Here is a 27,479-nt window from a genome sequence, read left to right on the forward strand (position 1 = left end):
CAGGAGATTCCAGTTGACCGAGTTAGAACAATAAGGTCTTTCTGCTTTAATTCTCTCTCTCTCACACACACACACACACACACACACACACTAATCTAAAGTAATTTTATATATCAACCAAACCATTTTTTCTATTGTTCAATTTCCTTGTTCCTACTTTACAAAACCGACTGTCTGCTCCTGACTGATGGGAGCGCCCATTCTGTAGAATGGAGGCCACCCTAATCCATGAATCATTAAATATATATATATATTTTCAATCTGTAACTGTGTTGCAATTTTGTCTTTTGACAAACCGTTTTATTTAAATGGCATTTGAAATATTACAAACATGACAGTTCCTTGTTCAACCACACAAGCTTGGAGTTTTGAGCAAGGAGGGCCAGAACCCCTGGATCCCCCCTGCCCCACCCACCCACCCCCACCCCGCTTCCTAGTTTGACAATGAAGGGGCCTGAAGCCCAGAGGAAACAGGCTGCTCAATGTTGGGGCTAAAGCGACAAAAGAGAGAAGTCTGTCCTTCGGGCGGCCCAGTAACAGAACTCGCCCTGGGGGGGCTGACTTCCCAGGGGTCTGGTCCCTGGGAGGGGCGGGGAACCCTCTACGGTTACCGGCGGAATCATCCGCGCATCCTTCTGGGCGCAGCGGGCCTCGGTTGCTGTCAGGTCGTGGGACCTGCCAACCGCGACAACAGAATCCAGGAGCCCCAGGCGGGCTAGGGCGGGGTAGCGGGGGCGGGAATGGCCTTGGAAAGAATCAGCTCCCACAACCGGCTGGATAACGCCCCGCCGCCTCCGGGCTGGACGAAGCTAGCTTCGGGTAAGGCTGGCTTCGCGCCGGCGCCCGAGACCGGGGCAGGGAGCAGGAAGTTGTCCCCCTGGGGTGCGGCTCCTGGGTGCGGCGCTGCAGGTGCAACGTAGGGTAATGCGGGCCGGCGTCCAGTGCGCTGGAGGAGGTGAGCGCCAGGTGCCTTCGCAGCCCGGGAGCGCGGACTTGGGCACCGGAGCTGGGCACCGGAGCTGGGCTGGCGGAGGGGACGGTATTTTCCCGAATGGGGTAGGAAAGGGGTGTCGAATTGAGGCTGAGAGCTAGGATCGACCCACCAGAAGGGTCCCGAATGCAGAACCGGGGCGGACGAATTGATGTCTGTAAGAGACAGTGTGGCCTCCGGCCTCTGGAATGTTTCTGGGCGTCTCGGGCTTGGGAGAGGGAGTGGGAACAGTGAAAATGGGAGGGGGACCGTAATGAGGTCTGGAAGAAATGACCTGCGCTCTGTAGAGAGGCGCCGTGTCGGTATAGGGCTGGTAGAGGACTGGGGACAGTGAAAAAGGAGGCAGGAGGGCGTAACACGGGCCGGAAAAGTGACCTGGGCTCGGTAGAAGGCCAAGAGGTGTAGAGATGGTGCCAAGACTCTGGGGCGCATCCCGATTCTGAGAGAGGGAGAAGATGGACCCGAACGGAGCCAAATGGGTAGTAGAAGAAGCATCTGGAGCAAACAGTGAGGATGGGCGGGAGAGGGTGGTAGAGCCTCTCCAGGAACGGGGCGAAGCTCAAGCACCCAGAAAAACCTTCCATGACTGTGAACTGCAGAGCTCTGCGGCAGGGCAGTGAGCTGGGGCGCAGAGGCAGGTCAGACAGGCCAACGCGGGCTCCGGGAGGCTGTGGCTTTAAGAGCAACCCGGGGCGTGCGGGCTCTTTAAGGAGGGGGCTGGGGGAGAGGCCCAAGTGAGGCCCCGTCCCTATCCAGCAGAGGGGAACGTCCTTCCACGGACCACTGCCCCAGCTTTAACCTGCCTCGGAAANCGTCGGGCTCTTTAGGAGGGGGCTGGGGGGCTGTCAGGAAAGAGCCTGGGCCCGCCTCGCCCGGGAGGCGGCCTCGGACGTCCGGAGGCTCCGGGGCCGAGCGAGCGGGAGCCCGCGCCGGGGAAGGCGCGCGCGGCGGCCTGGCGTCCGCCCGGCCTCCACCCACATCCCCAAAGCCCTGCTCCCCGAGCGCTTGGGACCCGCGCTGCTCCCCTCCTGCGCCACCCCGCGGCGCGCCCTCGGCGCCGCCTTCGGCCGGCTCCCCACTCGCCGCAGACCCCTCGCCCTCGAGCCCACGCCTCGCTCCCGCCTCCGCACGCGGCCCGCGGCCCTCTCCCCGCCCCGCCCCGCATCCCGGCGCTTCCCCCCGCCGCTCCTGCTCCTCTCCCCCGGTTTCCCCCTGCGACGCTTCCCCACTAGGCCCCAGCCCCGGTCCCTCGCTGCACCGCGGTCCCGGGCTCACCCTCCAGGGTCTTTCTCCTGAGCTCCCAGGGAGGGAGCCAGCGGTGGAGCAGGACAGCTGTGCTCACCCCAAAGCAGAACTTCATCCAGGAGGAAGGAGGCCGTTAGGCCACCCCTATGTGACAAGGGCTGCGCCTGCAGAAAGCAGCAGCTCCCTGCCCTGTCATCCAGGGAATCCCTTCTGGCCGCCCTGTGACCCAGCTCTCTGCTACCATGAACAGGGCCCCCCTGAAGCGCTCCAGGATCCTGCACATGGCGCTGAACGGTGCCCCCGACCCCTCTGGAGAGGCCGAGGCAGGCAGCGGGGAGAAGCCCTTTCTGCTGCGGGCACTGCAGATCGCTCTGGTGGTCTCTCTCTACTGGGTCACTTCCATCTCCATGGTGTTCCTCAACAAGTACCTGCTGGACAGCCCCTCCCTGCGGCTGGACGCCCCCATTTTCGTCACCTTCTACCAGTGCCTGGTGACCACGCTGCTATGCAAGGGCCTCAGCACGTTGGCCACCTGCTGCCCTGGTGCTGTGGACTTCCCCACGCTGCGCCTGGACCTCAGGGTGGCTCGCAGCGTCCTGCCACTGTCGGTGGTCTTCATCGGCATGATCACCTTCAATAACCTCTGCCTCAAGTACGTAGGGGTGGCCTTCTACAACGTGGGCCGCTCTCTCACCACCGTCTTCAACGTGCTGCTCTCCTACGTGCTGCTCAAGCAGACCACCTCCCTCTATGCCCTGCTCACCTGCAGCATCATCATTGGTGAGTGATTGGCTGGGGCCCCACCGAATAGGTAGGGCTGGCATGGGGCCCAAACAGTAAAGAGCAACCAACCCTTCCAGGCACCTTTGTCCTAGTTCCCTTGGTTCAGTAGTCACAGAGGAAGAGCCTGGGGCCCAGAAAGAACACATAACTGCCCAGGGTCATGTAGCAAGGTAGTTGCCCAGCGAGGGTCCGAATGATAATTGCAATAATAATAGCAACAGCGGCAGCAAAAGTGACTGACATACATATCCAGGCACTTTACCCATATTAACTAATCCTCATAACAAGGTCAGATTATAACCCACATTTACAGAAGGAAAGCCAGGGCGCGGAGAAGTTCAATAACTTGTTCAAGATCACAACGCTGATCACTGGCGAAGCTGGGATGTGAACGCAAGCAGCCACATGCTTGACCTCTGTAGCATGTTGTTTCCCAAAAGCTCAAGTGTCCTGAGTACCCACCCCACTCTCTTTGTAGAGGACAGTGCATCTTAGTAAATACACCATCACCCTCTGTCCTTGCTAGCCCGGATACCATCATCTCAGACTTGACCCTCAGAAGACAATTACTGATAGTGGTTTTATGCTCTCATTTCACATACAACATCTCCTTCGACTGCCCAGAAGTCCTGTGTGTGGTGGTATCCCATGATCATCTATCTCCATGCAATGAGGAAACTGAAGCTCAGAGAGGTTAACTTACTAGCCCGGGACCACAGAGCTGGCAAGTAACCAAGCTAGGATGCAAACCTGGGTTAGCCAGACTCCCAGGCCTATGCTTCCAGTCTGCTCTGTTCTTGAACACTGGAAGCCAGAGCTTTACTGTCCAATTCAGGAGCCACTGGCCACGTGCGTTTCCGGTGCTCTGTGGCCACATGTGGCTAGGGGCTCTTGTGTTGGACAGCACAAGCCGTAGAACATTTCCTTATTGCCAAGGGTCAGGTTGGGCAGCACCGCAGTGCCTCGCGGTCCACTAGGCTCTGCCACCTAGGAGTGGGATCTTTATTTGCACCTGCTCGGGTTTTTCCTCAGCACCATAACGTGTGGCTTATTTGGCCTACATACTCTTCCCTGGTGTCCCAGAGTCCCCGACTCCGTGCACTAGTGGAGGGGGAAGGGCCCCTCCACACTATCTGTCCTCGAAATTCTCTCCCCTGGTTGAACAGCCATTGGACCTAGGGCTGCTCTGTCTTAGGCCCAAGAGGGGAGAAGAGAGAAGGGCAAGGTTATCGTGGGAGGAGTGGCCAGCAGCCCTGCCCAGGGAATCCCCCAGCCCCTGCTGCCTCCCTCTGGGCCTCACCTCCTCTCTGTCACCCCAGAGGTCTCCACTTAAGTGTCTCTGCCTCTGCCACACATGGCGTGGGGTGGGCCTCCTGGTGGGAGAATATGTGTGCCAGAAGGGAACTGAGCCCAGGTCCCCAGAGTGACCCAAGTGGCCGTTGGCAAGATAGCTGCTGAGAAAGCGTCTGCCGCTGCAAGCCCTGCCCGTGTCTGCAGGTCCCCTTCCTTCCTCCTTTGGGAAGTTGTGTCTCAGCTACCACTCGAGGCCCTCCTCCTGGCCTCCCATGTCACATAGAACCTCCAAAACTCCCTCTGCGGGACAGTCCCCTGGGGTCTGGAACCTTGAGGTTGCAGTCCCAGTTGGCTGGGGGGGGCTGGGGATGCTCTGGCTAAGCTGGAGTGGGTAGCCAGCCCTCTGCCCCACCTCGGCAGCCTGTGGGTACCTGTGTGCCGGGGCTCTGCCAAGACAAAGAGGACTGCGTGTCCGGGGCCTGGGACCTAATAGGTGCCTGCCGTCCTTTTTCTGAAATAGGTCTCCCTTTGTTGCCCAGGCTTGTCTTGAACCCCTGGGCTCAAGCGGTCCTCCTGCCTCAGCCTCCCAAGCTGGACTACGGGTGCGCACCAGGCGTTGAGCTGTGTCTCCTTTAATACATGCACCCGCCGTTCAGCCAGCAGCTATTAATTAGTCACTAAGCATGTGCCAGGCTTTGGTGTCACAAATTTGGAAAAGGTAGCCTCAGCTCCCACACTCAGAGGGCCTGGCCATCGTGCCTGGCAGTGATAACAGCTCTGCCCGGGGGGTAAGGGCAGCGATGGGGACCCAGGAGGTGTTTGGGGAACCCTGAAGGAAGGGGAGGGGGGAGGGGGCCATCTAAGCAGACTTTCTGGGGGAAGCCCTGCCTGACGCCAGGCTGCCCAGTTAGAGCTCAAGGGTGACCATGCGGTGCAGGCCTTGGTGGCCCAGGTGAATGAGCCGAATTTTTCTTGACAGCATTTGGGAGCCACAGAGAGGCCTTGCACCTGCCAGGACCTGGGCAGGTCTGTGCCGCGGGAAAATTCCTCAGGTTGCAAGGTTAAGAGTTGGAAGGTGCTGGGTGCCGTGGGGCGTGTCTCTAAGGAGGAGAATCCCAAGCAACTTAGCAGGGCCCTGTCTCAAAATTAAGAATAAAAAGGGCTGGAGATGTGGCTCAGTGGTTAAGTGCCCCAGGTTCAATCCCTGATACCAAAAAAAAAATAAAAAGGGCTGGGGGTAGCCCAGTGGTAGAGCATCCTGGGTTCCATCCCTAGTATCCCCCCACCCACAAAAAATAAAAAAGGGAATAGATTGGTTAGAGTGGGGAATCAAGAAAGTGCCCCAGATCTTTACAAATGAAGGAAACTGGAGCTCAGAGAGGTTAAGTAACTTCCCCCAGGCCACTCAGCTTCTGAAATGCACAGCCCAGTTGGAGGTCAGGTCTCTCTGACAACCAAAGCTGTTCCTGCTACCCCATCTTATTGGCTGCTATGGCAGGAGATGTCATGTGTAAAATCCAGCCCCCACCTTCTGGGAGCATGGGGTCTGGCTGAAGAGACTAGTGTAACAGATGCTTAGCAGCCCAGGCCTGGCCAGTGGCTTAAGAGGTCAAGGGCTGGAGGTGTCAGAAAGGATTCCTCCTGGAGAGGCCGACTTTGACCTTGAAGAGTGAGTAGAATCCCTCTGGAAAGGAGGCGTTTTCTGGGGCAGACATGAGGCAAGGACACTGAGGCCCCGTGAGAAGCAGGGAGATTCAGGTGCTTGTGACCCCAGGCAGAGACGGGCTGGAGGGTGCAGCAAGCCAGTGTGCCCGCCCAGGCTCAGTGCAGACTCGCTGTGGGCAGCGGGGAGCTGTGGAGGCTCTCAGAGCAGGAGGTGAGTCTTAGGGTGACTGTCCCCAGATGCCTCAGGCCAGAGTGATTCCAGCTTAATGCTCCTGTGATGAGGTCCATGGAGAAGAAGCCAAGGCCCAGGGTCACCTTAATGCTAAGTGGCATTATCCCAAAACTGCTCCTTCCAGATGCCCAGGGCCAGCACAGCACGCTGTTATCCTATGGCCTCTTCACAGTGTTTCCGAGGCAGGTTAAAGCTGGGGCAGTGGTCCGTGGAAGGACGTTCCCCTCTGCTGGATAGGGACGGGGCCTCACTTGGGCCTCTCCCCCAGCCCTGGGATTTTGCTGGGGGGAGAAGGGTCGGTGGATTTGTGGAAGGAGGTATGGGGAGGGGGGCGTGGCCAGGGCCACACAGTGAACTGTGAACTGTGGGGTCAGAGTCTGTCCCCCTCCCCTGCCTTGGTCCACGAGGCTCCTAGGACAGCACGTCACAGACCAGGGGGCTGAGGAACGGCAGGAGCCGAGTCCCCCACGGTGCTGGAGTCTGGGAAGTTCAGGATAGGAAGGACATGGGCAGAGTCAGTGCCCCTGGGCCGAAGGTGGTGCCTCTGCCGACCAGGCATGGTGGGGCACAGGCCTCTTGCAGGAGAGCACTGTTCCCGTCCCTGAGGCCCCTGTCCCTGAGGGCAGGCCTGCTGCATGAACCTGGGCAAACATTCTGACCACGTGCCCTTCTCCTCGGCCTCCTGGCCTCCAGGTAGCTTTTACTGCCCCGTCCCTTCCGGTGGGCGCTGTGCCACTCCACCTCCGGGTGCTGTCTGCCGTCAGTCCTCACGGTGCTCCTCCCCCTCTGCCCCACCCCGTCCCTCTCCCTGCTGCAGGTGGCTTCTGGCTGGGTGTGGACCAGGAGGAGGCCGAGGGCACCCTGTCCTTTGTGGGCACCGTCTTTGGGGTGCTGGCCAGCCTGTGTGTCTCGCTGAACGCCATCTACACCAAGAAGGTGCTCCCGGCGGTGGACGGCAGCATCTGGCGCCTGACCTTCTACAACAACGTCAACGCCTGCGCCCTCTTCCTGCCCCTGCTCCTGCTGCTCGGGGAGCATCAGGCCCTCCTGGACTTCGCGCAGCTGGACAGCGCCCACTTCTGGGGGATGATGACGCTGGGCGGCCTGTTCGGCTTCGCCATCGGCTACGTGACCGGGCTGCAGATCAAGTTCACCAGTCCCCTGACCCACAACGTGTCGGGCACGGCCAAGGCCTGCGCCCAGACGGTGCTAGCCGTGCTCTACTTCGAAGAAACCAAGAGCTTCCTCTGGTGGACCAGCAACGCCATGGTGCTGGGCGGCTCCTCCGCCTACACCTGGGTCCGGGGCTGGGAGATGAAGAGTCAGGAGGACCCTGGCCCCAGAGAGGGCGAGAAGAGCACTGTGGGGGTGTGAGCCTCCTCAGGGACCTGCGGCCGCCAGCCCCAAGGGTGAAGTCGGGGCTGGGACGGCACCGAAGGCTTCCCTGCGGACCCCAGGGTGCAGTGGGCATTGTTTACAGACCAGATCAGAATACGGGGCTGAAAAGGAGCCAGTGTTCCAAGTAGATCAGAAAGTTGCCAAACCTGTCCCCACCCCTGTCCTATTTATGGACACCATACTGAGGGGAGCACCCTGCCCGTCCCCCACCAGGTCCTCTACCTCCACATCACCCCTGGGGTTGGACAGGGCTGCCACCTCAAGGGTACTATTGGTGAAGTGAAGTCTCACTGGTACTCAAGGGAGATGGAGTGACCCCAACAGCCAGCCAAAGCTAGTCGGTCACCTCACATCTCCCAGGCCCTGGGCAGGAGGGTAGCGCTGGCCCCGCAAACCAGCCTGTGTTGGGAGGTTGTGGGGATGAGCCCAGGGGGGAGTGGACCAGTGCACCCCATTCTCTGTGCTGAAAGCAGCAAGCCACGAAAGCAGGTGAAGGGTCACCTGTGCCTGTGCCTGACCCTGGGAATGGGCTGGGTCTTGAGAAAGCGCCCACCTCTGTGCCCAGGCTTTGCAGCTTTGGAACGTGAGGGAACCACATGTCTCTTTCAGGTTAAGTGGAGACATGAACATCTCCCTCAGTCCCTGGGCTGAGATGAACCTGCCTGAGACCTCTGCCCTGGGAGGGCCACTCTGGTCTCCGAGCATCTGGCACAGGTACCTGGCTGAAGTGACAGTCTTCTGGAAGCCACTTCTGCCTCCCCCAACCCAGAGGGGAAGCTTCTGCACAGGCTGCTGCCCCTCCCTGCTCTGAGCCTCTCTGTCACTAAAAGATCAGCACATACACATTCTTCCCTGAGATCCTCAGGTCCTGAGTTCGGGGTTCACAGAACTTCCTGTCCCTGCCTTGGTCCCCGGGACTCCTACAACAGCACGTCACACCAGGCAGCTGAGGAACAGCAGGAGCTGAGTCCTCAGTCCTGGAGGTGGGGAAGTTCAAGATAAGGCCGGGCGCCACAGAGTCAGTGTCCCTGGTCGGAGGTGGCACCCCTGGCATAGTGGGGGCACGGGCAAGCCCCCTTGGCCTCTAATCCTGTACCGGGGGCTAGGCCCCGCCACCTAGGGCCTCTAAACAAACCACCAGACCAGAGGGGGCCCCTCGCCACAGCCTCAGGGTTCCTTGTACTGCCCTGTCCCTTCCACTGGACATTCGCACCTCGCGCCTCCTGGGGTGGTATCTGGTGTTGTGGGAACAGCAGCGGAAGGCCAAGGAGACGTCTGCCTGCCAGCGTCCCCTCCAGCCCCCACATCCCAGGCGGTTCTCATGAAGTTGGTGGGCCGTCACCCCAGGCTCTGGGCGCTTTAATAAAAAGCCAGCGAAAGCCCCCCTGTGTGTGCACCGAGGGCGAGGCCACAGGTCCCCAAGGAGACTTGGGAGCATGGCCCTGGGAACAAAAGCTCTTAGGACAAGGGGTGGGTCCAGATCCAGGGTTCCTTGGCTCCTTCCTGGGAGGTGCGTGGCCAATGGCTGCTGCCTGGGGCTCTGCTTCCGTCACTCATCTTCGGTGCTCCCCTACCCAAGGTGCAGGCCATCTGCCCCCCATTTTACACACGAGGACACTGAGGCTCAGAGGGTCACAGGAAGGAGGAGGCAACAGGATTCAGAGGGGGGCTCCGCTTTGCATAGTGCTGAGCTGCGACCCAGCACCTACTGTTTCCCTGACCCCCGCCCAAGTCTATTGAATCCGCGGGTCAGGGCTGACCTGTGACTTGCTCAACAGAAAACAGATCACTCAGCTTCTAAGGCCTTCGTTAAGCCCAGAGCTTCCGCTGCTGCCTGCTTCCCACCTGAGGTCAGCGGCCCCTCCCCCACAGATGAACACAGCCACGCAAACTCCGGAGGTGAGACCAGCAGAGGGACCAGCCAGTCAGCCACAGAACCTAAAGAAATCGTCGTAAGCCTCTAGATTCTGGGGTTTTTTGCAGCAGTAGCTAACTAATCCGTAGGTGGGACCGAGTTCTGTGAAGGAGACAGGTTTCAGAAGGGCAGGAGCCAGCATCCTGTGGCCGGCAGCAGCAGGAGTTCACAGACCTCCAGCCGGAGCACCCACAAATCCCCACAGCTCACTTGCAAGGTCATCCCAGCCCCTGAAGGGCAAGGCACCCCACTTCCGGGCAAGGACAGACCATTGCTGGAGGGTCTATGGGTAAGGCCCCAGCAGCCCCCACGACCCTGGAGTGTTCCCTGTGGTGGACACTGATGGGTGAGAAATTGTGACCCAAAACATTTCGATTTTTTTTCCTGATTTGATATTTCTTTGTCCAGAGAATGCTGTTTGGTTTTGAATTTGCCCGAGCCCTTTATTCTGAAATGAGGAAACTAAGGTATAAAAAGGTTAAAAGAAGTTTCTGAGGTCACAAAGCAAATGACTGGCTGAGCCCAAAGTAGAACATGTGTCTCCAAGATGCTGTGTTTGCTCAAGGTCACGTGGCTGATTGGCTTTGAGTTATTTTTTTTTTTTTTAATATTTACTTTTTAGTTTTTTAGGTGGACACAATGTCTTTATTTTATTTTAATGTGGTGCTGAGGATCGAACCCAGTGCTTCATGCATGCCAGGCGAGCGTGCTACCACTTGAGCCACATCCCCAACCCTGTTTTTTAAATTAAGCAAACACTTAACCTTTCCTAGGTATGAGGCACTGTTGAAAGTATTTTTACAAAATTTCAATTCATTTGATCCTCCTGACAATCCTATTGAAAATGGGTATAATTATCATTTCCTATCTTACAGATGAGAGAAACTGAGGCACAGAGAGACTGAGTAATTTGTCTGAGATCACACAGCTAATAAGTGTCAGAACTAGAAGTTAAACCCAGGCATCCTGGCTTTCAACCAAAAAACCATGGTGCTTCCCTAGTATAAAAAAATATATTATTTGGGGGTTCTCTATCATAATAATCCCATAATATAAATGAATATAAGAGAATCTAAAGGTGAAAAGAGTCCAAGTGTTAGGGTCAAAAGATCCAGACTCAAAGCATTCACTAGCTGTGTGGGTGTAGCCAAATCACTTACCCTCTCTGATCTTATTCCTCATATGAAAGAAAGGAAAGTTGTTCTATATTAAGAGAGAACATGGTGACTTAAGGAATCAATATATGTGAATTTTAGTTGCCAGATGGGAAAACTGAGGCCCCACAGGGTCAAATGACTTGCCAGTACATGACAACAGAGCACAGCACCCCACTCTCCTGGTCCACCTCGACTGGCCAGCTTCCCATTGCTACCCTACGGATGAGGAAGCCTGCTTGGTCCCAGTGTATCCCCCAAAGTTGAAAACTTAATCTCCAGTGCAAGTGTGGAGAGGTGGGGTCCCCTGGAGGTGTTCAGGTCCTGGGGATGGAGCCTTCCTAAGGAATTAAGGTCGTGACTGCAGAGTTGTTATTTGGGGAGTAAGTTTCTTATAAAAGCAAGTTTAGGGCAAATAAAAAGCAAGTTCAGTGAGCTGGCATGGTGGCATACGTCTGTGGTCCTAGCAACTCGTGAGGCTGAGGCAGGAGCATCCCGAGTTCAAGACCAGCCTTGGCAGCTTAGCAAGACCCCTCTCAAAAGGAAAAAAAAAAAAGAGGGGGCTGAGGCTGTACGTAGCTCAGTGGTCAAGCACCCCTGGATTCAATCCCCAGTACCAAAAAAAAAAAAAGACCCTTGTTGCCCCCCCATCTCCTCATCCTCCCCCAACCCTCCCTCCCCCTGCCACGGGGTGAGGCAGGTAGAAGGCCTTCCCCCGAAGCTGGCCCCCTGACATCAGAACAACAAGAAATACATCTCCATCCTTTGTAAATTAGAGTCTCGTTGTTCCATTGTCGCGGGACAAGGACACCTCTCCCCAGACACCGTCCTCACCCACCAGCTCTTTGGCTTCTGTGAAAGGGCTAAATTTAGGACCTGAAACCAGCTGAAATGGGGACACAGAGCCTGCTGTGTAGAAGCAGCTGGTCCAGGTGTGGGTGTGGGGGAGGGAGGGAGAGGGCTGTCACTGACACCCAGTGGGACATCGTGGCCTTGGAGCTGGGGATGGGTTTGGAAATCAGTCCAGCCCCAGATTCTCTGTCCAGCCCCGGGGCTCTGGGGAGCCATGTGATGGGGCAGAACGGGCCAGAGTTACCCGGAACCCTCCTTCCGGGCCAGTGCCCCTCACTGAGCATGACCATAAGAGTCTTTAAATATGACTGTGGTTAGTTACTAACATGAGTTGAGCACTCACTGCGGGCCACGTGCTATTCTAAGCGCTTGACGTATTTACACCTGAGACAGAATCTAGTAATCTGGAACCTGGGTTAGTCAGCTGTCCGCCACTGTGGCCAGATAACCAACTTATACAGGTTTACTCTGGCTCACAGTTTAGAGGTTCCAGTTTGTGGCAGTGGGCTTCCTTGCTTTGGGGCCTGTGGTGAGGCAGGGGGTCAGGGGTCAAAACGGCTCAGCTCCTGGCCAGGCAACAGCAGAAAGACGAGGGGACTGGGGTCCCACAATTCCCTTCAAGGGCACTCCCCTAGTGACCTAAAGATCTCCCACTAGGCCCCACCTCTTCAAGGCTCCACAGCCCCCCAATAGTGCCTCCCTGGGGGGTCAAACCTCTCTGGGGGGATAGCAGAATCCCAGTTCAGCCATCTGTTAGCTGGGTGGCTTCAAGTGAGCAGAGTTAACACTTCTGCAGCCCAGTTTCCCAGCCATTTCCAAGCTATGTGGCTATGGGCCAGTGACTTGACCTCTCTGAACTTTGCTTGCAGAGTGATCGTTCCTATTCCAGAGCTCAGTGCAGTGATTGGATGAGATTTGCATGTTGTATGTGTGGCAAAGGATCTGGGACACAACAGCAGATATGATCTCTAGATGGAAGTTCACAGCAGAAAGAACGATGAGGCTCGGTCCCCGAGGCTACGTGGTCCTGCGGATCCAGCCTGAGACCTGCCAGAGTAGCTTCCAGCCTCCTGGGTGGGAGAGCCGTGCTGGCAGGAGCTAGAGATGCCTGGGCACTATTGCTGCATCCTTTCCCGCCACCCTCGACCACTAAATGCCTCTCCGCTGCCTCCCTCCTTTGTCAGTCTCAGGAGAGATGAAACTATTTATCACAGCAGAACATTCCTAATGAAAACACGCAGTGGGACAACTAGTGATATCCATGAGAACCAGCTGGATGGAGACTGCAATGGAGTGGACAGTTCTACACAAGGGAACCACTGCTCAGCTCCCATCGGGTCTGCCACTTGGGCATGTGGGTCTTGTCTTGGTCCATTTTGTGTTGCTATAACAAAATGCCTGATATTGGATAATATGTAAAGAAAAGAGGTTCATTTGGCTCATGAGTCTGGGGGCTGGGAAGGTCCAATAGCATGGAATCTGGAAAGGGTTTCCTGGCTATGTCACAACATGGTAGATGGCATCACATGTGAGAGTGGCCTGGTGTAAGAGGTCACACAATCAGGGAAGAAACAAGAGACCCAGGAGACCAGGCTTCTTCTTTTATAACAACTCCCTCTTGTGGGGACTGACCTACTCCTGCCAGACCTGGCCCACTCTGGAGACCAGCATTAACCCCTTCGGGAGTGCAGTCGCAATGCCAGTCACCTTCTGCGAGACCCTGCCTCCCGAGGGTCCCACCACCTTTTGGTATCATTTGGGCACGAGCATTTTGCGGGGGGGGACCATGTCCAAACCATAGCAGATCTATTTTGCTAGAACTTCTCGTTTTTCAAGAGGAACCAGAGACCTGAAACTTTCTGTGCAGTCTCCTGATTTTTTAAAATAAATTTTAGGTGAACATATTGCCTTTATTTTCTTTTTATGTGGTGCTGAGGATGGAACCCCGTGCCTCTCGTGTGCTAGGCGAGCGCTCTGCCTCTGAGCCCCACCCCAGCCCTCAGTCTCCTGATTTTGATCAAGGTTCCAATGTTTAAAATGCCTTCTGGGCTGGGTGGCGCCTATGCGGCTGGCTTCTGCTCGGGCCACTGTTTCACAATTTCTTTCTTAGTATTTAAATCCCTTGGAAGCATATCACACCTGTGAGAGGTGGAGTAGGCACAGGACCCATGGGGCAAGGCGACAGCATCTCTGGGAACCAGGAGCTAGTGAGATTGATGATGTGGCGTCGGTTGACAGGTCGACCCATGCCGTCTTTCTCCGCCTCCCAGGCAGCAGGCTTCCCCTAGGGATCTGTCTGGCTGCTTCCAGGATTTTCCAGAAGCATGAGGAGGGTAATAATCGCAGGCCCTGGGTGTGGGAAAGGCTGTCCTGTCTCTCTTGACTGGGTTCTTAACACTGTGCAGGGGAGCAGGAGGGAGCCCAGAGGGGTTCTGTGGTTCTTTTGCTAGTGCTGATAATAACAGCCAAGAGCAATAATAATAGTGACAGCGCCTTCGGTTACTGTGAGGAATTCTTGCACAGGGCATATCGAGGTGTATTTTGAAAGGGTGAAACAGTGACTTCTGTCCTGCCAGTTTCCTCCCCCAGTTTCCCCAGGCTCACATTAGCAGGAAAGAAAGACTCCACCAGCCGGTATGGGTACTCTGGCAGCCATCGCTGGGCATTTATAGATGACCGCCTGTTCCTGGCCAGAGACCCTCATTTTGTTCAGAAGTCAGAGGACCTCTTGCCTCCTTGAGGCCAGGCCCTGCCCCAGCCCCATGGATGACTCATGATTGGTCTAAACTGTGTCAGCAATTCCTACATATTGGCAGGGCGCGTGTGTGATTCTGACTGGTGAGATCCGAGGGCAGGTATAAGGGGGGTCTGTGCTTGAAGATTTTCCTCTCGCTTACAAAGGAACTGGAGGAAGGGTTTAGTAGGGTGCCTGGAACTGTAGTGACCTTTTTGCTGCTACAAGGATAGTCAAATCCTAAGGTTGATGAGCCACAAAAGGGCAACTGAGTGCCCGGCCTGGGTTCACGTCACTTAGCATCCTAGTCTTCTAGTTTCTCAGGTGCTCAGTACACCCAGGTGCCACAGGACCTTTGTCCATTCTACTCCTTCTACCTGCAGGACTATTCTTCCCTTCTTCCTAGTTAGCACCTCTTGCCCCCTCAGATCTTAGATCCAATGATATCCAACAAAAACAAACCCAGACTTAGATAGGGAGAGACTTCAGTTGGAAAGAGAGACTCGGACACTGTGGCTCTCCTTAACGACGCTGTATTGCACAGTTGTGATTGGCTGAGCGAATAGATCTTAAGTGTTTCTGCCACAAATAAGAAGGCAACTCTATGAGGCGATGTACAGGCTAATTGTTTCCATCGTCATCATCATTTTACAACATATTCATACATCAAAACATCCCATTGAACACCTTACATGCACAAAGATTTTCATTGTCGATGAGGCTTCAATAAAGTGCAAAAGGAAAGATGGGGGCGGGGAGTGGAGGAGGAAGGGGAGATGTTGCCATAGAGAGAATGTTCCGGGCTCAGAAATCTACAAAGCATCTTGGAATCAAGCAGAAAAAGGTTCTTTCTTTTGCAGGTGATGCTGGAGCAAGCAGAAGTAAGAGGAACCTTTTTAGAGAAGTGGAGCATGCAGAGGAAGATGGGCAGAAGGTGGCACAGGAGGCACATTCCACTCCCCTTTTGCCCTCGCTCAGGGTCAGGAGAGCAGAACTCACGAGCCTACGGGAGAACCCCGGGTACACTTTGATTAAAAAAAAAAAAAAAGCCGAGATTAAGAAATGGGCAACTGAACACTTGGTCAACCAAACCCTCAGTGAAGCCCTTCCTCATCCTCTCAACTTGAACCCCGAAGCCACCCTGCCTGGATTCAAGTCCCAACTCCGCCACCTACCAACCCTGAGACCTTGGACAGATTCCCCAGCCTTTCTGTGCTTCTCTGCATGATGGTGTTAATAAATATGACCCATCTCCTGAGTCACCGTGGGATTGAATGAGTTGAACAGGTCCCTGGTACACAGTAAGTGCCTAATGAACATCAGCTGTCACCGTAGGGTCCCTGGGCCTGCAGAGAGCTGCACTCAAGCCCCTTGCCAGCAGGACCGAGGCCTCTCTGGCTCATGACCAAGCTGGTAGGGCGGCTGTTGCTAGAAGGTTCTTAGTAAACATTTTAAATGAACACCAGCTTGCAAGCCACGGAGAGCAGCAGTGAAAGAAAATGAAAGATCATGAGCCCTTTGGGCCAGCAGTAATTTGGTGAGAGCCCCAGGAAATCCTGTGATTCACCAAGATCTGCCAGTTGTCCAGGGAGCCAGCTTCTCTGGCCTGCGCCTCTGGCCAGTGGAACCCGTCCCCCAATGGAGATTTCACTTGCTCTTCCAGGGGAAGGAGGCCTTCTGCAAGGCGGCCTGAGTGATGGGGCCTGGAAGGGAACGCTGTTTTGCCTGTTGGGCAGGTCTGCTTCCCGCCCCTCGTGAGGAGGGCCCTGCCTCTGCTGTTCCTGTGCCTGGCTGGCTGGGGGACTTGTTTGGGCTCCGTAGTTCTGGTTTTGATTGACCTGAAGTTTTTAACATCAATTTATCCATCCCCCCCCTTTTTTTTTTTTTTTTTGGTACCAGGGATTGAACTCAGGGGCACTGGACCTCTGAGCCACATCCCCAGCCCTATTTTGTATTTTATATACAGACAGGGTCTCACTGAGTTGCTTAGGCTCTGTTGCTGAGACTGGCTTTGAACTTGTGAGCCTCCTGCCTCAGCCTCCCAAGCCACTGGGATTGCAGGCGTGTACCACTGCACCTGGCTAATTTATCCTCTTTTTGTTCTTTATTTTTGGCTCCTTTATCAGTTTAAGCACCAGAAAAAGAAAAAAGAAAAAAAAGACACACACACACACACACACACACACCAAAAAAAAAAAAAAAACTCAAGGTGGCTGAATCAGGAGTCATGAAACTTTTACTGTCCAGGAGTCGATGGTGACTATCAGGCCTTGGAGCTCCTAAGCTGCAGCTCTACCTTCGTGACTCAAAAACAGCCTTAGGCCATCTGTAAAGCAATGTTCGGGGCTGTGTTCTAATAAAAATTTATTTGCAAAACAGGTGGCAAAAGATTCCAGTTATATGAAACGTCTGGAACTGGAAATCTCTAGAGGCAGAAAATAGCTGGGCGGGCTGCAGGTGGGAGGTGAGGAAAGATCTGCTGAAATTACCTCCTGGGGGTGGTTGCCCAGCTCTGTGACTATTATAAAGGGTGCTAAAGGGGGGCTGGGGTTGTAGCTCAGCGGCAGAGAGCTTGTTTAGCATGTGTGAGGCACCAAGTTTGATCCTCAGCACCACATAAAAATAGAAGTATTGTATCCATCCACAACTAAAAAAGTATTTTTTAAAAAAGGTGCTAAACTGAACACGCAAAATGGGTACATTTTTTTTTGGTATAAGTCTTTTTTGGTAAAGCTGTTTAAAAAGAGGAGCTCACCAGGACTCCGAGGAGCACTATTCACAATAGCCAAAAGGTGGAGACAGCCCAGATGTCTGTCTCTGGATGAACAGATAAACTAAGTGCCAGGTATCCACACGATGGGACGCTTGCCTGTGTCACTCATGACAGGGATTCAACGCTTGCCTGTGTCACTCATGACAGGGATTCGTTGCGAAGCTAGAGGGCATAGGATCATCTCTCCACGTGACCTCTGCTTGTGAGCACAAACCGGATGAGCTTGCGCCAGCGTAGCACAGCATGCTGCTCTCCAGTGGTCAGTTTTTATAAGTAGGCAGAGTACACTCCAAAATAAGGAGGGAAAGATGACATAATGGATACTCAAAGCAGGAGCGGTCCCTTGTCCTCCTCAGCGAGCGTGATGACCGCAGGCGGTTGCACGTCCTATGGTTTTATAGAGCCGGTGGGGCTGCACGTATGTCAACACCAGCATTACCACAGACGGGTAAGTGACGCGTTGTGCCACCAAGTTACGAGGATGACAACGTCACGAGGTGACAGGAATCTTTCAGCTCCCTTTTAATCTTCTGGGGCGCCGGTGGTACAATAGGCAGCCCATTATTGACCCAGACATGGGGATTTGCATTAGCCAGCCCCAGAAATCCCAGCACAGGAACAAACAGGCGCTCCGCCCCCGTTGGCAGGTCAGTGGACTTCCCAAGGACTGAACTTAACACTACTTTTGTGTGGGGGGTGGTGCTGGGGATGGAACCCAGGGCCTTGTGCACGGGAGGCCAGCACCCTACCAACTGAGCTCTCTCCTCAGCCCATATACTCTTATAACTGAAAAGTACATTCTGTTAAACAAACAGAAGCCCAGGGGTAACGCCGGCCCTACCATCTCTGGGGGCTTCTGGCCCACTTCTGCTCAGAGCCCCCTCCTCCTGGCCCTTCTGGGGTCTCAATTCTGCCCTTGAGCCCTAGCACATCCATGTTGACTCCCTCCAGGACGAGCCCAGAGGTTCCCAAGCGGAGGTCATTTGACAATTTCTGGAGACATGTGGTTGCACAACCCAAGTGATCCCAGGGTTCCGCAATGATTGTTACAGCATCTGGTGAGCGGGGGACAGAAATGCTGCTAAACATCCCAACATGCTCAGGATGCAACAAAGAATGGTCTGATCCAAAATGCCAAGGTGGAGAAGACCATGTGCCTGAGCCAGCAATAATAACAGGATCCCCCTAACCACCACTCTCGGAGGGCCTTCCAGAGGCGGGGCACCAGGGGACGAGCACTGCACCATTTAGCAAATGAGAGCCATCCAGCAGCCCTAAAAGTGAGGTCAAATGGTGATCTCTATTTTGTAGATAAGGAAACTGCAGCCCAGAGAAATGAAGTACTTTATCCCAAATCACACAGCAAGTATCAGAGCTGGAATTCAAATCCAAGTCTATTTGATTCCAAATCCCATTCAAACTCCCAAGGGACCTGCAAATACCCATCACTCCCTCCTCCCTTGAGTTAGAGTAGGTGCTCTTTTCTTGGGCAAGAACTTGTGGAACTTCTGGGCCTTGTTGTTGGGGTGGGAGCCCCTCCTTCCTCCTGGGTTTGCCTTCTTGGTTTGTCCTACACCCAGAATGCAGACGCCACTGCCCCAATCAGATCTTGACCTTCAAGGGAGGAGTTAAGTGCAGCTTTCCTGAGTGGTGAAAGCCACAGAGTCTCAGCCCCAGAGGATCTGCAGGCGGCCTCCAGCCCTCTTCCCGAAGGCCCCAAGTTCCAATGGCTGCTCCCTGGCTAGAAAGGCAGGGCCTCCCGCTCCGGCGCAGTGTGCTGGGGCAAACATGTGGCCCATTTCCTCCGCCCTTTTTGCTCAAGGTCTGCAGAGGTCTCAGAGACCAGGTCCAGCCTCATTCGGTGTCAGCTCCTCCCTGACAAGAAAGAGGCCATTGGCTACTACCTTCCTCCCGTGGAAGCCTGCGTGTGTCTTCAAGAGCTGAGATCCCACCTGTCAAGCCTCCTCCCGCCACGCCTAGGGCTGCTCCAGGGAGCCATAGTTCCTCACAGGAGCTGGTGGCCAGGGATGAATTGACTCTGCAGAACACAAGACTAATGGGCCCCACTCTCTTCCAGAGAAGAGAGGGACAAATGAGCGGGGCTCTGAGCTCACCTCACCAGACCCGACCCCCACCTTCCTTTCTGAAACCTCTACACTGATGCACAGCACGTGTGCAGGCGAGCAGACGGATCGTGGCCACACACGTCCTCATGGACACCACAAAAGGAGCACATCTAGGTGAGCACCATCCGGGTCACAAAACAGAACATTAGCATCTCCCCAGAAACCCCGCCGGGTGCCTCACGCTGTCCTGCCCCTCCTAGTCCATGGCACCCAGTATCCTGAGACCAACACCATAGTTTTTGTTGTTGTTGTTTTTAATATTTTTTAAGTTGTAGTTGGACACAATACCTTTATTTTATTTATTTTTATGTGGTGCTGAGGATCGAACCCAGTGCCTCACGCATGCCAGGCAGGCACTCTACCCCTGAGCCCCAGCCCCAGCTGTTGCTGGGTTTTAACTTACAAATTTAAGTTCTTTTGAACATGGACACCTATATTTATTACCTGTATTTAAAACATTGTAGGTACTGACCCAGTGCACGCAATTCAGGAAAACAAAGGACCCAAGGAAACACTAAATTTGCAAATAATGCAAATTTGATTTGGAAACAATGTTTTTGGACCTTAGAATTTCTGAGTAGAATATCTGACTTTTAAAAGTCCTGTGCTTGGGCTGGGGTTGTGGCTCAGTGGTGCAGCCTTACCTAGCATGTATGAGGCCCTGGGTTCCATCCTCAGCACCACAAATAAATACATAAAATAAAGGTCCATCTACAACTAAAAAAAAAAAAAAAAAGTCCTGATCTGGGAATGGGGATGTAAGTTATTGGCAGAGCACTTAAAGCACTTGCCTAGCAGGAGCCAAGTCCCTGGGGTCAATCACCAGTACTGCAAACCAAAAATAAATAAAGAAAAGTCTCTGTTGAGGCTTATTGTGCTTCCATTTACGATGCTTTGTGATTTTTGTAACCATGGCTTTGTTGAGATACATTGAGTATTCTATACAATGATCCACTGTCATGATTTAGATATGAGATGTCCCCCAAAAACTCATGTGAGAATTCAAGAATTTCCAGAAGTGAAATGATTATGCGCGGTGTAACCTACCCAGTGGATTAATTCACTGATGTGGATTAACTGGCGGATAACTGTGGGCAGGCAGAGTGTGGCTGGAGGCAAAGGCCACTGGAAGTACGACTTTGGGGTTTATGTTTGGCCCTTGGTGAGCGGAGCTCAGCTCTCTCTGTGCTTCTTGGTGCCACGCCCATCTGCCATGATGCTCTCCCTCCCCTTGGGCCAGAGCAGTGGAGCTGGCCAGACATGGACTGAACCTCTGAAACCGTGAGCCTGAATAAACGTTCTCCAAGTTGTTCTTGTCAGGCATTTTGGTCACAGTGATGCAAAGCTAACATACCCAGTTCAAGTGTCCACTCCCATGGTCTTAACATAGCCACAGGGTTGTAGAACCATCACCACAATCAATTTTAGAACCCCATTTCCTCCTCAGCCCTCGCAGCTCTAAAAACCACGCTCTGTCTTTGTGGATTTGCTGTTAGACCAGGACGCAAGAAAAGACCACTGACTCCAATTAAAATCAAATTAAAGCAAGCTGATTATTTTGACCGGCCAGGCTGCCTCTCCCTCCCAAAACGGCGGGAACAAGACAGCACCCCAGCTTTCCTGCAGCCCAGCTTTATAGCCCAGAAAGTTACACAAAGGGGGGTTACAGATAACAGAACTCTGACGAGCATAACACTGATGGTAGTTTACATTTTTTGCTGGCCCCAACATCAGAATTTATGAGGACCATTAGAGCCTCAGAGAGGGTCGTTATCTGGCCAGGGAAGGCCAAGATTTGTGAGGCGTCACTAAGGTTTCAGAGAGGGCTGCTCTCTGGTCAGAGAGCCAGGCATGGGTGAGTTCAAGGCACGGGCAGGCATTCCAAGCAGGTTCAGAATTTGCAGTAATTTATAGTAAAGCCAAAATTATCTTTTCATGGCTTTGTGGCGAGATGCCCAATTTTAAGAAAAGATCCTTGCCTACTATGAACATTTCATAAAAAGGAAATTCAAAAATGTGTGATCCCTTGGGACTGGCTTCTTTCACGAAGCATAACTGTTCTCAAGATTCATTCACGTTGAAGCCTGGAGCACTACTTCCTTTTTATTGCTAAATGATAGTCCATTGAATGGATATACCACATCTTATATACCCATTCATTGGATAATGGACATTTGGTTTCTCCTTTGGCTAGTCACACCACATGCTAGTTTTGCCAGGCTGTGACTTTATATAGCATACTATACACATGTAAATGTTTTCTTTTGTGCCTGGCTTCTTATCCATGTCGCCACCAGTCACTATGGGTCGTTCATTTTCACTGCTGTATAGGATTCCTTTGTTTGGGTATACCAATTATTTTTCTTCTCTGTTCCTTATAGACATTTGAGTTGCTTCTGATTTAAAACTATTGCTAACACTACTTTCATGAACATTTTGGTAGGGTCTTTTGGTGCACATGTGCACAGGTTTCTGTTAGTATGTGTGAGGAATGAAATGACTGGGTCATTGGGTGTGTAGTGCACATTCGTAGAGACTTTGGTTATTTCAAATTTGGTATATAATATGCCAGTATTCTAAAGTGGTGTGTCCATGGACACTCCCAACAGTTGCTCACATCCTCCTTGAGGCTTGGTTGCATCAGTCCTGTAACTGCCTCCAAGCTGGCCGGCCTGTTCCGGGACCTCACTGTGGCTTTAACTTGTATTCCCTAGTGAATGAATGAAGGTGGAACTTTTTATGTGTCATTGGCCACTTGAATATCCATCCCTGGGGGTGGCAGTGGGGTAAGTGCCTGTTCAAATCTCTGGCCTAGTTTCATATTTTGTCTCTCTACTGGAATTGACTTGTGTGAATGTTGTGAGATAAAGTCAAATTTCATTTTTATACTTTGGGAGATCTGAATGGCCCACCACCATTATAGGGAAACCCACCTTTCCCCCGCTTTTTATGACGACATCTTTGTCATGTGTAAAAGGTCCAGATTCATGTGGTCGGTTTCTGGTTCCTCAATTCTGAGCCATTTGCCTATTTATTTTGCTCCAGTTCCATGCTACACTTGAAACATCGTCACCATCGTCATTATCATTTCCATTTCACAAATTAGGAAACTTACTTAAGAGTTTGCCCAAGTATGTACTTGATTTGATATTTAATGGCAGAGCTGGGACCAGAATTCAGGGAGCCTGCTTTACAGTTCACACTTTCAAAAGGCTTTATGGGTCTCCACTTTTTTAATCCCAAAGACTCTGGAGGCTGAGGTAGGAGGATCTCAAGTTTGAGGCCAGTGTGGACAATTTAGTAAAAACTTGTCTCAAATAGAAAGGGCTGGGCTGAGGTTGTGGTTCAGTTGTAGAGCGCTTGCCTAGCATATGGGAGGCACTGGGTTCGATTCTCAGCACTGCATCTAAATAAATGAATAAAGGCCCATCAACAACTAAAAAGTTAAAAAAAGAAAGAAAGAAAGAAAGAAAGCGCTGGGGATGTAGCTCAGTGGTAAAGCATCCCTGGATTCAATCATTGTAGGGAAGAAAAGCTTTACAGGGCTTGCTTTTTTTTTTTGGTAGCAGGGATTGAATCCAGGGGTGCTCCCTGAGCCACATCCCCAGCCCTTTTTGGTTTTTAGGTTTGTTTTTTTTTTTTTTTTGCACTCCCACCCGCCTTTTTTTTTTTCATTGTTCTTTTTAGATACACAGTCCTTTTTAATATTTCATTTAAAGACAGGGGCTCACTCAATTGCTGAGGCTGGCTTTGAACTCACTATCCTTCTGCCTCAGCCAGACTGCTGGGATTACAGCCCAGCTACTTTATGGCTTCTTAAGATGAATTGTTCAAAGAATACAATTTTTTAGAATTTATTTATTTATTCTAATTTGTTATATATGACAGCAGAATGCACTTAAATTCATAGTATACATATCCAGCACGATTTTTCATGTTTCTGATTGTTCACAAAGTAGAGTCACACCATTCGTGTCTTCATACATGTCCTTGGGGTAATGATGTCCATCTCATTCCACCATCTCTCCTACCCCTTCCCCCTCCCTTTCCCTTCCTCCCCCTTTCCCTATCTAAAGTTCCTCCCTTCCTCCCATGCTCCCCCCATCCCCATTATGGATCATCATCCACATGTCAGAGAAAACATTCTGGGGATGGGCTAACTTCACTTAGCAAAATATCCTCCAACTTCTTCCATTTACCTGCAAATGCCATGATTTTTTTTTTAATGCTGAGTAATATTTCATTGTGTATATACACCAATTTCTTTATCCATTCATCTACTGAAGAGCATCTAGGTTGGCTCCACGGTTTAGCTATTGTGAATTGAGCTGCTGTAAACATTGATGTGGCTGTGTCCCTGTAGTATGCTGTTTTTAAGTCCTTTGAGTATAAACCAAAGAGTGGGATAGCTGGGTCAAATGGTGGTTCCATTCCAAGTTTTCCAAGGAACCTCCATACTGCTTTTCAGATTGGTTGTACCAATTTGCATTCACACCAGCAATGTATGAATGTGCCTTTTCCCCCACATCCTCGCCAACACTTATTGTTGTTTGTATTCTTAATAGCTGCCATTCTGACTGGAGTGAGATGAATTTTTTAGAGTAGTTTTGATTTGCATCTCTCTAATTGCTAGAGATGTTGAACATTTTTTCATATATTTGTTGATTGATTGTAAAGCTTCTTCTAAGAAGTGTCTGTTCAGTTCCTTGGCCCATTTATTGACTGGGTTATTATTATTATTATTATTATTGGTATTAAGATTTTTGAGTTCTTTATATATTCTAGAGATTAATGCTCTATCTGACATATGTGTGGTAAGAATTTGTTCCCAATTAGTAAGCTCTCTATTCACCTCACTGATTGTTTCTTTCGCTGAGAAGAAGCTTTTTAGTTTGAATCCATCCCATTTATTGATTCTTGATATTAATTCTTGCACTATAGAAGTCTTATTAAGGAAGTTGGGGCCTAACCTGACAGTATGGAGATTTGGGCCTGTTTTTTCTTTTATTAGGTGCAGGGTCTCTGGTTTAATTCCTAGGTCCTTGATCCACTTTGATTTGAGTTTTGTGCATGGTGAGAGATAGGGGTTTAATTTCATTTTGCTGCGTATGGATTTCCAGTTTTCCCAGCACTGTTTGTTGAAGAGGCTATCTTTCTTCCAATAAAAGGTTTGGGTGCCTTTGTCTAATATGAGATAACTGTATTTATGTGGGTTTGTCTCCTTGTCCTCTTTTTGGTATGAATACCATGCTGTTTTTGTTACTATTGCTCTGGAGTATAGTTTAGGGTCTGGTATAGTGATGCCACCTGCTTCACTCTTCTTACTAAGGATTGCTTTAGCTATTCTGGGTCTCTTATTTTTCCAGAAGAATTTCATGACTGCTTTTTCTATTTCTATGAGGAATGTCATTGGGATTTTGATTGGAATTGCATTAAATCTTTATAGTGCTTTGGTAGTATGGTCATTTTGACAATATTAATTCTGTCTGTCCAAGAACAAGGGAGATCTTTCCATCTTCTAAGGTCTTCTTTAATTTCTTTCTTTAGTGTTCTGTTTTTTTCATTGTAGAGTTCTTTCACCTCTTTCATTGATTCCCAAATGTTTTATTTTATTTTCTTTGAGCTATTGTAAATGGGGTAGTTTTCCTAGTTTCTCTTTCAGCAGATTGTCACTGATGTACAGAAATGCCTTTTACTTATGGGTGTTGATTTTATATCCTGCTCTTTGCTGAATTCATTTATTAGTTCTAGAAGTTTTCTGGTGGAATTTTTTGGATCTTCTAGATATAGAATCATATCATTGGCAAATAGATAATTTGAATTCTTCTTTTCCTATCCGTATCCCTTTAATTTCTTTCTTCTATTTGCTCTGGCTAGAGTTTCAAGAACTACATTAAATAGAAGTGGTGAAAGAGGGCATCCCTGTCTTGTTCCAGTTTTTAGAGGGAATGCTTTCAATTTGTCTCCATTTAGAATGATGTTGGCCTGGGGCTTAGCATAGATAGCTTTTACAATGTTGAGATATGTTCCTACCTCTAGCGTTTCTAGTGTTTTGAACATGAAGGAGTGCTGTATTTTGTCAAATACTTTTTTTTGCATCTATTGAGATGATCATATGATTCTTTTCTTTAAGTCCATTGATGTGGTGAATTACATTTATTGATTTCCATATGTTGGACCATCCTTGCATCCCTGGGATGAATCCCACTTGATCGTGGTGCACTATCTTTTTGATATGTTTTTGTATTCGATTTGCCAGAATTTTATTGAGAATTTTTGCATCCACGTTCATTAGAGATATTAATCTGAAGTTTTCTTTCTTTGATATGTCTTTGCTGGTTTTGGAATCGGGGTGCTATTGGCCTCATAGAATGAGTTTGGAAGTGTTCCCTCTTTTTCTATTTCATGAAATAACTTGAGGAGTAAAGTATTAGTTTTTCCTTGAAGGTCTTATAGAACTCCACTATGTATCCATCTGGTCCAGAGATTTTCTTTTTTTCTTTTTTAAAGAGAGAGAGAGAGAGAGAGAGAGAGAATTTTAATATTTATTTATTTTTAGTTTTCGGCGGACACAACATCTTTGTTTGTATGTGGTGCTGAGGATCCAACCCGGCCACACGCATGCCAGGCGAGCGCGCCACCGCTTGAGCCACATCCCCAGCCCTGGTCCAGAGATTTTCAAAGAACAAATTTTTTTTCACCACCTCAAAGCAGGCTTTGCATGAAGTCTCAAAAAAAGCAACGTGGCCTGGGTGCTCAGGCAGATAACTAAACTTAGGAGCCCCAAAGGGAACAGCTGCTTTCCCAGTCCTACCACTAGAGGGCGCGGGTAACTTAAACTCGCCTAAGAAGAGCCTGCCTGGTCACCTTTCAACCAATCATCAATATTTACAAAAAGCGGCAGTGCAAAGCCAAGGTAAAAAGTAGTCTAATATACAACTTAAAAAAAAAAAAAGTAATCTAATCTGGACTCCATGCAAGACTGCCTAACAGAGACAAAACGGAACTGATCTGTCTTCCTAAATATCTTCAGGGAAGAAAGACTCCCCCCACTTTTGGCTAATTTGCCTCATCCTTAAAGCGCCTTATCCTAAGAAGGCTCTCCCTCACCCTCCTGGGGTAAGCTAAGCTGGAACCAGGAGCAGCTCTTTGGCGTCCTCACTGCAACCATTTCCTGGAGGTGCTTGTAAATATTAACCAGGTGTATAGCTGTAACGTCGTCAGTTCTTACATCAAAGAGAAATAGTACCCTATTGTTTCTCTTTAGCAATTTACAGTTTGTCTTGATCTCTCTCCAATCTCTCTATGCCCTTTTTAGAGAGTCAAAACCAAAAATGGACTTTGTACTCCCATCTTCTATATGGTCCTAGATTTGTATCATATACCCCAGCAATAGGCTATCATTCAGTAAAATAAGTCATATTTATCAACTTGATAACACAAGCCACACAGAACAAAGACAATGGCAAAGCAATGAAGAACATGCTTAATATTCTAAGTTTAATGAAGGTAAGGCAACTGCTGTCAGTTTTGATTAACATTATTAAATGTATATGTTTGTGGACAAAATCTAGAAGGCAACATGAAGATAAGAAACAATTGAGGACTTGGGAGGCTGAGGCAGGAGGATCTCAAGTTTGAGGCCAGCTTCAGCAACTTAGGAAGACCCTGTCTCAAAATAAAAATTAAAAAAAAGGGTTGGGGATATAGCTAAGTGGTAGAACACTCCTGGGTTCAATCCCTGGTACACATACATACGCACACAAGGAGAAGAGAGAGAGAGAGAGAGAGAGAGAGAGAGAGAGAATCGATCTGTTAGATTTGGGGGGTTGATTACTTGTCTATTTTTTCATTGTTTCTATAATTTTAAAAACTTTAAAAAATGGAAAAATGAATAAAGTCTTATATTGATCAGTTACGCAGCATGCAGTACATGTAATATTCAGGGTCAGATATTATATGGAAGGCAAAATCAGACACAGGCCCTGGAAATACTACTGATGTTCAAAAAAAGCCACTGACATACATGCTTATTGACCTGAGAACTACTATCATCCCTATGTGTCAATTAACAAAGTGAGAAACAGAGAAGTAACTAGCTTATCTAAGGACATAAAGAATAAAAACAGAATCAGAATTGAACTCAGACACTCCAATATGCAAGAACTTGGTCTTAATCACACTGCCTCTCAGGATAGCCTAATAAGACAGGAAGAGACAAATGACATTGTTTTAAACATTGAGCAAATATTTACTGAGCACCTACTATATGTGAGGTGCCAGAGTAGGTATTAGAAATACATTGATAATCAAGACAG

General features: G+C 50.5%; 1 protein-coding gene across 9 annotated transcripts; it reads left to right on the plus strand.

The window, feature by feature from the left end:
• Nucleotides 1-680: 680 nt before the first annotated feature.
• On the plus strand, nucleotides 681-13,432 carry Slc35c1 (solute carrier family 35 member C1). 9 transcript variants are annotated; one of them, XR_007342417.1, is made up of 4 exons: nucleotides 1,833-3,016; nucleotides 7,027-8,321; nucleotides 8,473-8,590; nucleotides 9,386-9,951. XR_007342417.1 is itself a non-coding variant. In XM_048788655.1 (3 exons), the coding sequence occupies exons 2-3, from the start codon at nucleotides 2,518-2,520 to the stop codon at nucleotides 7,581-7,583; spliced, it is 1,056 nt and encodes a 351-aa protein (XP_048644612.1). In that variant the 5' UTR covers nucleotides 681-819; nucleotides 2,487-2,517; the 3' UTR covers nucleotides 7,584-9,951. The 9 variants fall into 9 exon arrangements, 3 of the variants coding, with proteins under 3 accessions (XP_048644612.1, XP_048644611.1, XP_015333300.1); XM_048788655.1 differs by adding an exon at nucleotides 681-819 and having other exon boundaries at nucleotides 2,487-3,016; nucleotides 7,027-9,951; XM_048788654.1 differs by adding an exon at nucleotides 823-955 and having other exon boundaries at nucleotides 2,487-3,016; nucleotides 7,027-9,951.
• The last annotated feature ends 14,047 nt before the right edge of the window (nucleotides 13,433-27,479 follow it).

The sequence above is a fragment of the Marmota marmota genome, unplaced genomic scaffold, assembly GCF_001458135.2.
Source record: "Marmota marmota marmota unplaced genomic scaffold, marMar, whole genome shotgun sequence".
NCBI lineage: Eukaryota > Metazoa > Chordata > Mammalia > Rodentia > Sciuridae > Marmota > Marmota marmota.

What these genes read in the sequence shown, in the direction of transcription:
- Slc35c1 (XM_015477814.2), top strand. Translation starts at nt 2,479, where the DNA reads ATGAACAGGGCCCCCCTGAAGCGCTCCAGGATCCTGCACATGGCGCTG. An exon ending in CACCTGCAGCATCATCATTG is followed by an intron (nt 3,017 to 7,026) that starts GTGAGTGATTGG and finishes TCCCTGCTGCAG; the next exon opens with GTGGCTTCTGGCTGGGTGTG.